Source organism: Hibiscus syriacus, unplaced genomic scaffold, assembly GCF_006381635.1.
Source record: "Hibiscus syriacus cultivar Baekdansim isolate YM2019G1 unplaced genomic scaffold, ASM638163v2 tig00013040_pilon, whole genome shotgun sequence".
Taxonomy (NCBI): Eukaryota; Viridiplantae; Streptophyta; class Magnoliopsida; order Malvales; family Malvaceae; genus Hibiscus; species Hibiscus syriacus.
Genome location: NW_024062296.1, coordinates 1,780,249 through 1,795,004, shown reverse-complemented (window position 1 = coordinate 1,795,004; position 14,756 = coordinate 1,780,249). Strand labels below are relative to the sequence as shown.

At 36.3% G+C, this 14,756-nt stretch overlaps 1 protein-coding gene across 1 annotated transcript; it reads left to right on the top strand.

Moving 5' to 3' along the window:
* The first annotated feature begins 493 nt into the window (after nt 1-493).
* On the top strand, nt 494-2,111 carry LOC120205799 (transcription factor TCP20-like). The gene is given in 3 exon segments (XM_039205602.1): nt 494-1,217; nt 1,220-1,913; nt 2,007-2,111. Coding segments are annotated over 2 exon segments (828 nt in total). The 5' UTR covers nt 494-856; the 3' UTR covers nt 1,687-1,913; nt 2,007-2,111.
* The last annotated feature ends 12,645 nt before the right edge of the window (nt 2,112-14,756 follow it).

Sequence of the window (14,756 nt, the reverse complement as noted above, 5' to 3'; positions counted from 1 at the left end):
AAGATTTTAATTCTTTGTTTTTTTATTTTTAATATTTTTAATATATTTTTAAAAAATTTTAGAATATTTTCTATTTTCTAATTATTTTCATCTTTTTAAAATTTTAAATATATTTTTTGTGAAACTTCTAATATTTTTAAGGATCAATCTGAATCAAACGATTTTAAAAGATCAAATTGAAAAGTGATAACTTAAGGATTAAAATATACATTTAGCCTTCATTTTTTAAGTGTATGAGAAGGATGGCCTAGAGTAGGTTAGAAGCAAAACCAGGTTGCCACTTGTCAGAAAACCGTTCATCAAAAATGACAATCAAGTCCTCTTGCAAGAGTTAGCTTTATTTTCATATTGCAGCTGGAAACTGCAATAATACAAGGTGGAGATGTAATAAAGTGAAAGGGTAGGAATCCATCAATGTATTGATGACATATATGGTCATATGGGGATGTGTGAATGTAATTATAAAAGGTAATGTAAATGATAATATTCTGTGGGAATTAGTGTCTTCAGGTGAAATTGGCAGTTAAAGTTGCTATCCTATCAGCATGTTTAGTCAAAACCCTTCACTGCAGTGAGGAAAAGGGTAACGATGAAAGCAAGGGCCAATGGATGGAGAGAGAGAGAGAGATGACATCTTTCTCATAAAACAGAATAAATTTTTTCACATTTCGGGTGTGTTTTGCTTTGGGATTTCAATATTATAGTTTGTATTCACATTTCTTGTCAAAGAACAGAGTAAAAACTCGTGAAAGGCAAGGACTTTTCAGGTCACCTTCTTCAATCAAAGAGGAGTCTTTTAGTTTTTTCGTGTTTGGTTTTCGTTTAATTTGCCCACATCCCATTCTTTTACGAGTTTATGGATCCCAAGCAGCAGCAAGAACCTCAAAGCATGGGAGAGAATAAAGCAGGTGAAATCAAGGATTTCCAGATAGTGATCGCGGATAAAGGAGAAGGGAAGAAGCAGCAGTTGGGCCCAAAGAGAAGTTCCAACAAAGACAGGCATACCAAAGTCGAAGGAAGAGGTAGAAGGATAAGGATGCCTGCTTTATGTGCAGCTAGAATCTTTCAGTTGACAAGGGAATTAGGTCACAAATCTGATGGGGAAACAATTCAGTGGCTGTTACAACAAGCTGAACCATCCATAATTGCCGCCACAGGGACCGGAACCATTCCGGCATCGGCTTTGGCTGCGGCTGGGGGCTCAGTTTATCACAGCCAGCGGCCTCTCTATCATCGGGGTTGCACCAAAAGATGGAAGATTTTGGGGGGTCCAGTATAGGGTCAGGGAGCAGTAGGACCAGTTGGACAATGGCTGGTGGAAATTTGGGGAGACCCCATCATGTGGCAACCGGGTTGTGGCCCTCAGTCAGTGGTTATGGGTTTCAGTCATCATCTGGACCATCTATAACAAATTTAGGCAGTGAAAGTTCCAATTATCCGCAAAAGCTTGGCTTTTCCGGTTTTGACTTTCCTAGTAACATGTGTCAGATGAGTTTCACCTCAATCATGGGTGGAGCGAATCAGCCGCTCCCTGGTTTGGAACTTGGTCTGTCTCAGGATGGTCATATTGGGGCTCTAAATCCTCATGCTTTGAGCCAGATTTATCAGGAGATGGAGCAAGCTAGGGTGCAACATCACCAGCAGCAACCCTCTGCTAAGGATGATTCCCAAGGATCAGGCCAGTAAAGTTTTCAACTTTGGGAGCAAGATGAAGATTAAAAAGAAAAAAAGAGTCGGGTCCCTGAGACACGATTGCTTGTTTTTTTTCCCTTGTAATGTTTCAGTATTGTATAATGGGGAAAATCAAAAACAAAAGTGTGAGAAAAATGGATACTTTTTCCTCTAATTCTATGGGGACTGGAGATTTTTTTTACTTCTTTCAATACTGCATCATTCAAGTTTCCATTGCAGAGGTTCTTTCTCTCGACTCTTACCTTGAACTTCCTCTAAAATCTATAGAGAAATATAAATTCTTGTGTTAAGCTATTTTGGTGTGGAATGTGCAGGTGGAGCTTTGCACTGCTTAGTAGCTTGGATTTGGGCTTAACTCCTTGTTTGATTAAGGGTGTGTTGATGTTGATGTAAGCTAAATCTATTTGTTTTCTTCTTCTCTAAGTCTGGATAGAGTGGCAATCGATTTGTTTGTGTTATTAAAAGTTATAAATTCACAGTAATACCTCCATCTTAGACGAAGTAGAATGCTTGTTTCTCCAAAAGAATATATTCTCCCACATAAAGGGCTAACTATTTACAACTGTAGCCTCCTCCGATTCTAACACCACGTTCTTCATCCCCTTCTCCTACTATAACACTCTGGTTGCCAGAACATGCATGTTTCCTGCTATAGCTTTCCATCCAACATACAAGAATCTATTTCCTTCGTCATAACTTGAAATTTGTTCCTTTGCAAAGAAATTACCTTTTTTTAAGAAAGCTCTTTTAGTGATAAAATCCTTTTGTTGAGCATCGTATATTTGTCTCTACTATCCTAAATTACTATATATTCAAATTTGTTTATGGAATTTGTGTCCACTCTTGAGCTTCACATATGAAGGGACTTGGCATGAGTATATCACTGGATGCATTAACTGTTTGTATCTTCTCTGTTTGATGTTGAGCAAGATTATATACGCCAGCTTTCTCTCAAATCCCCTAAAAATTTTCGGCAGATGTCGGATTTATGCTGCTCCAGGTACAATGTTGTAAAGAATAAGTGTAGTGGTGTGGTGTAGGAATTTAATCCAACACAAAGCTGATAAACCCACCACTTTTGTTAGAAACGTGAATAATGTTTTATACTGCTAAAAAAAGTGTTACCGGTTTTGTTATTATTTTAAATAATAAAACCGGTAAAAAAATACCGGAAATATTATTATTTACACCGGTTTTGTTATTATTATCAATTATTGATATAGGTAACAGCGGTAGAAAAATCAGTCAAAACAATATTATTTTCGGTAAAACGCTACCTAAAACATTATTTTTTTTATCAGATTTTTTATTGTGTTTACCTATATCGGTAATTAGAACCGGTAAAAATAATAATATTTTCGATTATTTTTTACTAGTTTTGTTATTTCAAATAATAATAAAACTGATAACGTCTTATTTTAGTTGTATATTAAGGTGTCGTGAGCATTTCCCGTTTTATCTTCACTTTTATTTTTCGGTGGAAGCCAATTTCATTAAATGGTTTGGACTACTCTCATGCATGTGTCATTGAGAAGATCACATTAAAACCCATGGACAAATTACTGTGGTCCAAACAATTATAGAAGTCGCAGATTCAAGGTGTACTGAAATTGACAGTTGAGGTTTAGGTTTGTCTTGCACTGTTTTGGAATGAAGTTTTGACCCTCGTATACCGTGTATTTCCCATACTGCATTCATTGTTTGCTACAATCTCCAAGATGGCAGCCTTTCAGGTAACTATGGCATGGCCATAGGAATCTCAGTCTTCTCCATCGCTACCTAGCCTGCCCTTTTTAAAGTCGATTGAGCATTCAACCTGATTTTGTATGCTTCATTTTATGTTTCTTCATGGTCTCACTTCCCTTGAGAATTTTCCTTAAAACTTGGATAGGTGCTTTGACAAGAGAACATCTTCACACTGCAAAAGGGGTTATAAAGAGTGTATGATACATCTGTTTCAGCATATTAAAGTTTGTTGTTTCAATGTTTTGATAGAAGAAGCATGGCTTCAGTACTTTAAAGATCCTCAAAGTAGCCATCACTTTCAATCGGTTTTATTCCTCTATCAGACATTCTTTATCTCTCTCCACCACATTGCACTGGTTTCAAGGATTGCTTCAGTAAAGTCAATGAGCTTGTTTGTCATTCGTGGTGTATGTTAAATGAAAAACAAGCTCATTATCTATTGGAGTTAGATAATGGTATATAAAATAAACTTTGAGATGATACAACTAATATCTGCAGCTGCCACCAAGATGATTAATAGTTGAATATATTATATGACCCTTGAGATGATGCAATGAATATCATCTACAGCTGTTGCTAAGTCAATTAATGGTAGAGTCAGCAACACATTCTCAAAATCAAACATGTATGAATCCAATTGGATGTAAAAGAGCTAAATGAACGATGACTGCAAACATAATTAAGTTTAGCAAAACAAGCATGTAAAGTAGAAAAATATAGGACATAAGATGATTTTTGACTCTTAATCGTTAAGCTTTTACGTAGCCCCTAACCTAGTCTAGCAAATCAACACAAAAAGTTTAATTCATCAGGGATCACCTGGGTTTAACCGTTTCAAGTAAACTAACAACTTTGGTCAACTTGCAACAGCCAGAGACAATTCTACTAACAATCTCCAACAGTCTACTAACTTTTTAATTGCCTCTTCCATAAAAAACATACCACATATGTAGTATTATCTTGTGGAAGGAATAAGCAATGGTGAAAGAACATAGTGTGGAGAGGAAATTAAGCGTTTTAGGAGGCAATGGTGAAAGAACAGAGTGTGGAGATGAAATTATGTGTTTTAGGAGTGAACCAATGGAAATTAAGTGCTTACGAAAGGCATGCAACTTTGTTTTACGCCTTGTGCCTATGTTTTAAGGACCTGTTCCTTTGTGTCTCAGTGCGCCTAACACCTTAGAACCAAGTATGTTCCAGTTTATTAAATTCACATAGACCTTTCAAGAGATACGATTCTTTGATATTAGAGTTGCTTAAAATCCTTGGAGGTAATTATATTGAAATCATGTGTAGGAAGTGAGAGAATTTTGTTAATGGTAAAGGTCCAAACCATGGGTAATAAGGAAAACCAACGAAAGAGACATGTTCCCCCGTCAAATCAAAAGCCTCATAGTAAAAAAAAACTCTTAACAACAATGTCCAGGAAACACTAAATTTTCCTAGGTTTAATCTAAAGCTCTATCGTAATCAGATCCTATAATTGTAATTTGTTGTTAACGTTATTCTGTGTGGGATGCATCAAATCTTTGTTGCAGGTACCATATAAGGGGTGTTCGAGGTTTACATAAAAAAATACTGAAAATAAAATATAATATTAGTACTCAATGTAAAAATTAATCAAAATAAATAAAACGAACTCATTGCTTTGTGGTGTAAACCACAATCTTAAAATTTCTTTTGTTACGATCGATATAATTGTAAATTAGAGGTTGCTCCCAGGATCAAAATAATACTTTAATATTTGTAAATTATGTGTATATATTATATTATATTATATTATATTATATTATATTATATTATATTATATTATATTATATTATATTATATTATATTATATTATATTATATTATATTATATTATATTATATTATATTATATTATATTATATTATATTATATTATATTATAATTATACATGTGCACATTAAATATACCTTGTATTGTTTATCTTACATTTATTTATATATTTATATTAAACATTATTTTTTAATAGAAGCCTCTAGTATTGTTAAAAAAAAGTGAAAATATCCAAAATTATAATGAGTTTACAACTATCACTGTAAACTAAATACAAAATTTGAACTTTTCCTCTAACATTGAACTAGTCACTTTAGATCATATAAGGATCATACATAGAAAATGTTAAAAAACGCAACCAAGAGACTAAAATAGATACTAATAAAACTGATTGTATCGACAAACGAACAAAAGGGAATTAAGCTATTGAAAGACCACCGAGAACTACAGATCAGAGCCGAACGTCGTAAGAAGATATTATAAATGTAAAATCACGCATCCAAATTCAATCTAAAGGTCCATAGCAAGGAATATCAACAATATTTTGAATAAGCGTCATCTTAATCAGTCATGACATCGTCAAATTCAACCCTAAGAAAATATAAGTAAAAGAACAAACAAAAGACAGAGAAAAAAATTGAAAAATGTGCCACAAATGCAAATATAAACGTGTCACAAAGACAGAATTATTCTTATTAAAAAAACAAAAACTAAATAAAGAAAAAAGAGAACCAATGGTTGACAACCAACATCAAAATTGGTGCCACCGCCAGCTAAAGAAAATCAAAGAAGAAAAAATTGATATGATCTATAAAATATAATACAAACTCAAAAAAGAAAAAAAGATAAGGGAGGGAGATAGCAGCAAAGGAAAGGGTAGGTTATATTAAACATTGTTTGATTATTATATTACATGTTAATCATATATATTAAATGTTGTGTTTTGAGTGTAAATTATATGTTTTTTTTAAGTTAAACCATATTTTATTTCACTACGAAGTGCATCAACAGTAACAATAGCAGAAATACATAAAGGGGGCACATGTTCAAAATATAGAGGTCGAGCATTAAGTGAAACAAAATTGGCCAAAGTATGTGCCACGTCACTCGCCTCACGTCGAATGTAGGAAACAGTGACCCGAGGATGAGTATCAAGATGTCGACGAGCTTCAGCCAAATAAAACAGCAGAACAGATCGGTCTGACTAATGGTTCGCCAATTGTTGCACCACATTGAAAGCATCAATCTCAACCATCACACTCGGAAATTTCATTTCGACGGCCATCCGAACACCGTCACAGATGGCCTGAGCTTCAATAATACCAGCATTCACCACTCCATTACACAGGAACGCACGACTGAGCCAAATATTTCTAAATGTATGTAAATATTTTTATTTTATATGATTAATATATATATATACACACATAAATTATTTGTGTATACTGCGTACACCGGATCAATTGTACATTTCATCCTTGTAATCCCCAATTTTCAAATCAAAAGTCAAATGAAGTTTACCCACTTCACCTGCTCTCATCATCCCTTGATTCCTGCAGAGACATGCGCAAAATCACTGAAACATTTGTAATATTTTATGATTAAATTATGTAAACTTTTGGCTATAAAAGCCAAGAAAAATAATAGGAAAGGGGAGGTTTTTTGTTTTCCGGTAGAAATACAAAACAGTTTTGCAAGGTAGTTGTTTTTTTAGTTTTTATATTTTATTTCGAAACAACAACGACCAATTTATTTATTTTTATTTTATTTCGAAATAACAATAATATTTGATTTTTTCGTTTAATTTCGGAATAATAAAAAGCATAAATAATATGTATTTTATAGTAAGAAAATAAAAGAAATAGGAATCGAGGCTTACTTGAGTCAAAGGGGGCCTCGTCGGAGGTCGTCGGAATCCGGGGAAACCGAGTGGTTTCGGGGTGTTTTCGGGAACTTTAAGGCTTTATTTAGTGGTTTTAGTCCCAATGAGGGTTCCTTATGGGTAGATCTATTGTTTTGGGGCGATTTGAGTCGATTTTAGAATTTTCGGCCACCGTGTACGAAGGCCAGAGTGGCGGCCGGCCGGCCGGTGATGAAATGGTTGAGAGAGCTCTCAAGAGTTCTTTCCTTTTTTTTGTGTGTTTTGGGTAAAAATGAAACAAAAAAAGAGTAAAGGTTGGTATATATAGGTTAGATTAATGATAAAATTACATCTTAAATGCCTCTAACTTTCCCCTTTTTTTACATTTTAGTCACTATAAGGACCGAAATTGATGTTTCACCATTTCTCTATGCATGCTTTATTTTTTTGGTAAATTTATTGTTTCAGTACCTTTAATTTTAGCGTGTTTTTACACTTTGGTCACTGCATCTTTTATTTTTATTTATTTTTTATTTTAGCAAGTATTTTTTATTTATTTTGATTTAGTACTTATTAGTCTTTATGTTGCTACTGAATTTTATTTTCTTGCATTTTGGTCCCTGTTTACTTTTTATTGAGTTACTTTCTTTTATTTTCCCGCAATTTAGTCATTATATTTAGATCCTTGTATATTTTAATTTTCTTCATTATTTGTATTTTTTATTATTTTGTTTAATTTTAGTATTTATTTAATTTATTTTGTAATTTTATTTTTAATTAGGATTAATATTCGAATCAAAATTAGAAATTAGGATGACACTATAGTTTAATTAGGGGTAATTCGAGGCGAGTTTTCGCATTATACGCCCGAATATTCGAATCAATTGTTCGATTAAAATTAATTAATGATTAATATTTTCTAAAAAATTAGTTTAATAAATAGGTTAGACCCTTAACTTTAAAAACGTTCAATTTAGGTCCTTAGATTTTTAAGTGTTTTTAGAGCTCAGTATTTTAGTTACTTGACACTTTTAGTTCCCGAACTTCAATTGGACTTCAAATATTGATATAATTAAATAGGTTAAATAGAGCTTCCATTTAAGCTTAGATTTCAAACTAGTCTTTTTAATTTATGGAATAATTTGAGTTGGCCTTCGCATAATGCTCGAGGGACCATTTTGGTTATTCGATTTAATAATTAATTAAAATCAAATAGGATTAATATTAGAGCCTACGTTCTTAGGCTTGAGCCCCTAGGTTCTTTAATTTTCATAATTTGACACCGTAGGTTAGAAAAAGCCTTAATTTATTTTTATTATAATTAGGATTAAATAAAATTTTGTTTGATTGCATTGTTTTTAAAACTTAAGGCATTGTTTACTTATTAAGGAGTTAATAGTATATCCTTCGCGATCACGCTCAGGGGGTGACTACCGGTAATTCCCTAAATAAGTCGACATCCTTTTCAAAACCACATCATGTTTTCTAAAAACAAGGCAATATTCGGTTATTAGACACAATAGTTGATCTCCCGCATTTACGCTCGGGAGCGAATGCTATCGGTCTCAATAAACGAATATCCTTTTCAAACTTTGCATCCTTAAAGATTTTTAAATTAAATAAAGATCAAACTCAAAATTTTTGAATATAGGGTAATCAACTAGGTACCAATTTTTGGGCGCTTGTGGGGGTGCTAATCCTTCCCCACGCGTAACTGACTCCTGAATCTGATTTTTGGATTTTCTCAAACCCTAAAAATTGGTATTTTATTAAAAAAAATATTTTATTAAAATCACCCAGTTTTTACGGTGTTCCAATCGCACCTTAAATGATTGGTGGCGACCCTTCACATTTCAAAACGATTTTCAAAGAGAAAACCCCCGAGTCGGTATCGGTCTTTCCCCGCCCGGGAAAAAACGGTGTCGACAACTTGGCGATTCCAATAGGGATTTTTTTTAAACAAATTGAGAGTCGAGCCACGAGTTAGTTACCTTATATTTATTATTTGGAAATTATGAGTTTGATCTTGTTTAATTTATGGTTCATTATGTTATTTCAAAAAAGAGAAAAAAACATATTTATCTATGGTTAATGCATACACTTTTGTGGAATTATTTAGGATTGTTGCATATTATAGCTCTGAACCCGAGCTCAAACCCGAATTACCTAAGTAGAGAGAAACATCACACCTCATAAGGAGCATTGGGCTTCCTTGTATGGGTCTGACAAAGTATCTCTGGAAAGCATCCTAAGTTGCCTATCCGGATACCATTTCTGAGGTACGCTTTTAGTGGTGTGATCCCCTGAGCTAAACCCGATTCGCAAGTCTGTAATGGGCCATAATTGGGGGTAACCTTAGCAGGCTATAAAAATGAATCGGGAATCTTTGCTAGAACCCATACACATATAGAGAATTTAGAAAGCCTACCCCGTTAGAGCCATGTGGTCAACCTAGGAGAATGAGATCGCATGAGACTAGGATTCTTAATTTTCTGTGATTATTTTATGTTCGATCTTTTAAATATTCACTATTTTTTCCTTATTCTAATGTCATTAACTTGTTGCTTTGTTTTGTTGATTGCATTTATCATTATCATATCATGTCATTTCATAAACGATATTGATTCCAAAATTACCTAGTTAGTATAAAAAAGCTTAGGGCAGCAATGTCTTCTGATGGGACTGAGAATGCAATCAGTGTTCAGACCTGGGCTGAATACGGGCAGACGCGATTCAGGGACAACCTTGTTAGTACTGAAGATTCAGTTTTGCCGGAGAATGTGATTATTCGAATCAAGCAGGCACACTGGGTAGAATTATCAAGAATCTGGTCCACCTGGGACGATAACGAGAAGTCTTTACTCAAAGAGACATATGTTGATATCGTAGAGCTGTTAAGAGTGCCAGTAGATTCAATGTTTATCCGAGCCTTAGCCGAGTGTTGGAATCCAGCTTACAGGTGTTTTACTTTCGGCAAAGTAGACATGACCCCTACCTTGGAAGAGTATACGACTTTGTTGAATATTCTGAATATTATAAGACATTCAATTTACACCAAGGTAATTCGACCTAAGGGGTTCATAACCAAAATGATCACATTAACGGAAAAGACCAAGGAGTGGGTCGAAGAGTACATTCGTGATGAGGGGATCTCATGGGCCCAGCTGAAGAGTTTAATTTATGAGCAGGCTCCATCGAAAAGAAGATGAGATCACTTCGCTCTTGCAGTATATGGCGTGATAGTCTTCCCCATAATTGAAGATAACTTCGACATTGCTTTAATCGATTTCGTCGAAGCTATTACCAGAAAGAATCCTGCACCATCCATTCTCGCAGAAACTTTCCTGTCACTGAACCGATGTAGACGACTGGGAGGAGGTCAGTTCACTGCATGTGCTTCCTTATTACTAGTTTGGTGGTGGAGCCACTCCTGGATAGTTGAGAGGGGTTGGGCACGGAGGTATCAATCAAATTTTTCTCCTCTGGTGGATTTTCTCTACAAATGTCAGATCTCGGAGCCTCATAAGAGGAAGGATTGGGTTGAAGCTCTTCGTAATATAAAAGATACTGAGATTGTCTGTAGGGATTACTGGTTACCTAAAGGGGACATACTTTTCTGATGCGAAAATGATATCTTCGCAATGCTGCACGAATTATGGGGAGCGATCGGGTATGCCCCGCTAATTGTACTCAAACAATTTAGCACCTGACAGTTTGTACCAACTACCCACGACTTGAAAGAGGTAGAGTTTTCTTTCTCTACTCCTGGTTACCGAGAGCAGATTTTGAAAATCTATACGGCATGGCAGAAGCCCCACTGCATGAACTTCAAAATAATAGAGACCGAATTTAGAAGACGAATCAACCATGGAGGAGCGATTAAGGAAAATCCCATCCGAGGCTTAGTTGTTAAGGGAAGAAATGTGATTGGTGAATTTAGAGAGAGAGAAAGAACAGAGAAGCTTCTCGGAGGAAAAGAAGATGTGGGAGCTCGAGTTGATCAAGAAAGACGGAGGAGTAAAACAATTATCTAAAGAGAAAGAGAAGGTCCAGTAAAACTTCGAAGCATTGAACCAAGATTTTAGGGCCTTAGAAAAGAACATGAGAGCCCAAGGTTTACACCACACTACTAAAACCCTAAAAATAAAGCTTAATGAAGTCGAAAGAAGCGCAAGAAGATGCCAAGAAGAAAATAAGCGAGCCTTACAGTATGCTCAGAGATTGAGAGAGCAGAGAGATGAGGCTAACCAGGAGCTAGAGTAGAGGCGAGCGCAGATTGAACAGCTAGAGGCACAACTATTTAACATGGATCAAACTTTCCAGAACCTATACAATAACGAAGGTTTCCGTTTTCAAAGAGAGAATGAGATGTTAAAGAAGAAGGTAGCAGAATTAGAAGGAGCAAGGTTGATCCACTCATCCACACAAGACATAGCCAGACAAGAAAATGAGACCTTAAAAGTTAAGATTGCTGAACTAAAAGTTACAGTACATATAGGCCATCAACAAATCCAGCAGTTAGAAGAAAGTCGACCATTGACCAATCCAAAGCTCAGAACCACACTACGGTAGGCTCATGACACCATTCAGAGGCATCATGAAGTAATGGAAATAGCAGTGAATCAAGCCCACGATGTTGCTCATCAAGTCTACGAGATATCTGAAGAAGCGGCAGCCCTCAGAGTTTTTGTGATCCCAAATTCAGAGGAAGAGCGACGCATCCTTGGATTGATGATAGAGCTCGAGAGATTAGGCGATAGGGCAAGATTCTATGTTTAATTTCAACGAGGATGTATTCTCTTTGCCTAAGTGCTTAGACTTTGTTTGTTGTTGAGTACTTTTTGTATGAACTAAGTTATTTCGGAATCAATATCGGGTTGCATTTGCATTTGCATTTTCTTACATTTCTTCTGAATATTTGAAATCTTGATAATTGCATTATAACAATTCATTCATTCATTCATTAAAATTTACTGAATAATAAAATATAATTTCCAATTATTTGTAGTTATCCTAGCATTCACCTCACACCCATACGATACTCGTAAAACTAAGAAAATGGAGGTGAAATTAGCTCAAATTAAACAAGAACACAAACAAGCTCAAGCAGAGATGAGAGATAGATAAAGCAAAATGGAAGCAGAGATGGAAAGCTCACAAGTCAGCCTGCTACAAAAGATCGAAGAAATGTTTAAGAAGCACGATACAAGTGGAAAAGCTGTTGTTGACCAATCAAAATCATCTGATCAAGATCTCTCGCATCCTCCAGGGTTTGAACCTATGGCATCGCATCCTGTCGGGTTTACATCTGGCCCCCAGCACACACCAGGGTTTACACCCGACCCTTCGCATCCTCCCGGTTTCACCCCAGTGCACATTTCAGTTAGATCGGCAGCCGTGCAAGAGGCTCGCCCAGGAGTCTACATAGCGAATCAGTAAAATCATAATGAGCCCGTATTTCAAACCGATTACCCACCGACTGCTAGGGCAAGACCCATTGAATCAGGCGTAGAAGAGTTACCACCTGATTTTTAGGAAGTCTCAAAAAAAGAAAGGGTTAACAGCGATATAACCCAGCAATTGAAAAGCTTGGAGGAAAGAATGAGATCAGTAGAAGTGGAGCCATTCTATGGAATGAATGCTAGAGAGCTAAGTTTGGTGCCCGACCTGATTTTACCCCCGAAGTTCAAAGCACCAGACTTTGAAAAGTATGATGGAACTACTTGCCCATCAGCTCACCTCGTCATGTTCTACAAAAGAATGACAGGGTATACTGAAAATGAGAAACTACTGATACATTGTTTCCAGGACAGCCTAACAGGATCAACAATTAAATGGTACAATCAATTGACTAGATCCCGGATCAAGTCATGGAGAGACTTAGCTCAAGCATTTTATGAACAGTATCGTCACGTCACCGAACTAGTGTTTGACAGATGGACATTGCAGAACATGGAAAAGCGATATAATGAAACTTTCAAGCAGTACGCCCAAAGGTGGCGCGATGTTGCTTCACAAGTACAGCCCCCGTTGCTGGAAAAGAGGCTACAATTATCTTTGTACATACTCTAAAGGCTCCAAATTTGGGGCATATGTTGGGAAATGCTACCAAGAATTTTGCTGACTTGGTTTTTTCTGGAGAATTAATCGAAAATGCCATTAAAAGTGGCAAGATTGAAAGAGGTAATGGGTTGAAGAAGCCATATTTCAAGAAAAAAGACAATGAAGTGAGCCAGACGAGTACTTATAGCAAGAACTACGCAGCCAGCGTCACAATTTCGCAGCCTAAGATGGAGAAGACCAACACTCATGAAAATAGAGGGCAGAGAAGGGAGAATACAAGATCGACTTTCTCACCAGTTCCAGTACCATATTCAGAAATCTACGCCTCGCTCCTGAAGGCAGATTTAATACGCCCTTACAAATTGACTCCGATGCAGCCACCTTACCCTTACTCGTATAATGTCAATGCTCACTGTTAATACCACACAGCGATTACTTGGTATGATATCGAGAACTGCCCGCAAATTAAGAAGGTTGTACAAAACCTTATCAATGCTGGAGATTTGGAATTCAAAACACCAGCTATAAATACTCACCCTATGCCCAATCATGGGGGGCAAGGAATCAACATGGTCGAAGAAGGAGAGAACAGGACAACCAAGAGAAAGGTGTCACAAGTCAAATCTCCCATCTGTTGGGTGTTCAGGCAGCTGTGTACATCAAGAATAATTACGGGTAATCTCGAATCAAGGTCATTGAAACGAGAAACATACTGTGAACATCTCCAAACTGAGGACCATGATATCCATAATTGTCCTGAATTTTGAGAATTGCTTCAAAAAATGATGAATAGTGGACAAGTAGAATTTTTCAGTAAGGAAGAAAAACCACGAGAAATAGACATCTGTATGATTGATGGCTCAGGCAGAATGACGGGGACGAGAAAGCCGATAGTATCACGGTTAATCCGGGACAAGAGAGATCATCATCAACAACTCCAAGGGTGGTGATTACAACTCCGTCCCCCTTCCCATTCAAGGATACCCGACAGGTTCCTTGGAGCTATACAACCAATGTATCAATACCGGAGGGGTCCAAGATGTCTGAAAGAACAAATGAGGAAAATAAATCAAGCTCAGAAGAAGTAGGTGAGGTGGGACATTTCACACGAAGTGAAAGATGCTACTCACCAGAAACGTCCCTCGAGGTAGATAAAGGAAAATATAAAGCTAAAGCCGTCGTAATGCCAAAAATTTTCAATGAAGAACCTCCACCAATCATTAACAAACCTGTGACTTAAGCTTAAGGTCATGAGTTTTTGAGGTTTTTAAGCACAGTGAATACAATATAGTGGAACAACTTCACAAACAGTAGGCAAAAATCTCAATCTTGGATCTTTTGATCAATGTCAAAGTACATCGGAACGCCTTGCTAAAAGTGCTCAACCAAACGTTTGTTCCTGAGGATATCTCGACGAATAAATTGGACCGAATTATGGGTCACATAGCTGCTGACAACTATATTACCTTCACTGATGATGAGATCCCGGAAGAAGGGATGGGATCTATTAAGGCTTCAAACATCATTGTGCGCCACGGTCATGTCCTACCAGGGGTTCTTATAGATAATGGGTCGGCACTGAATGTAATGCCCTTA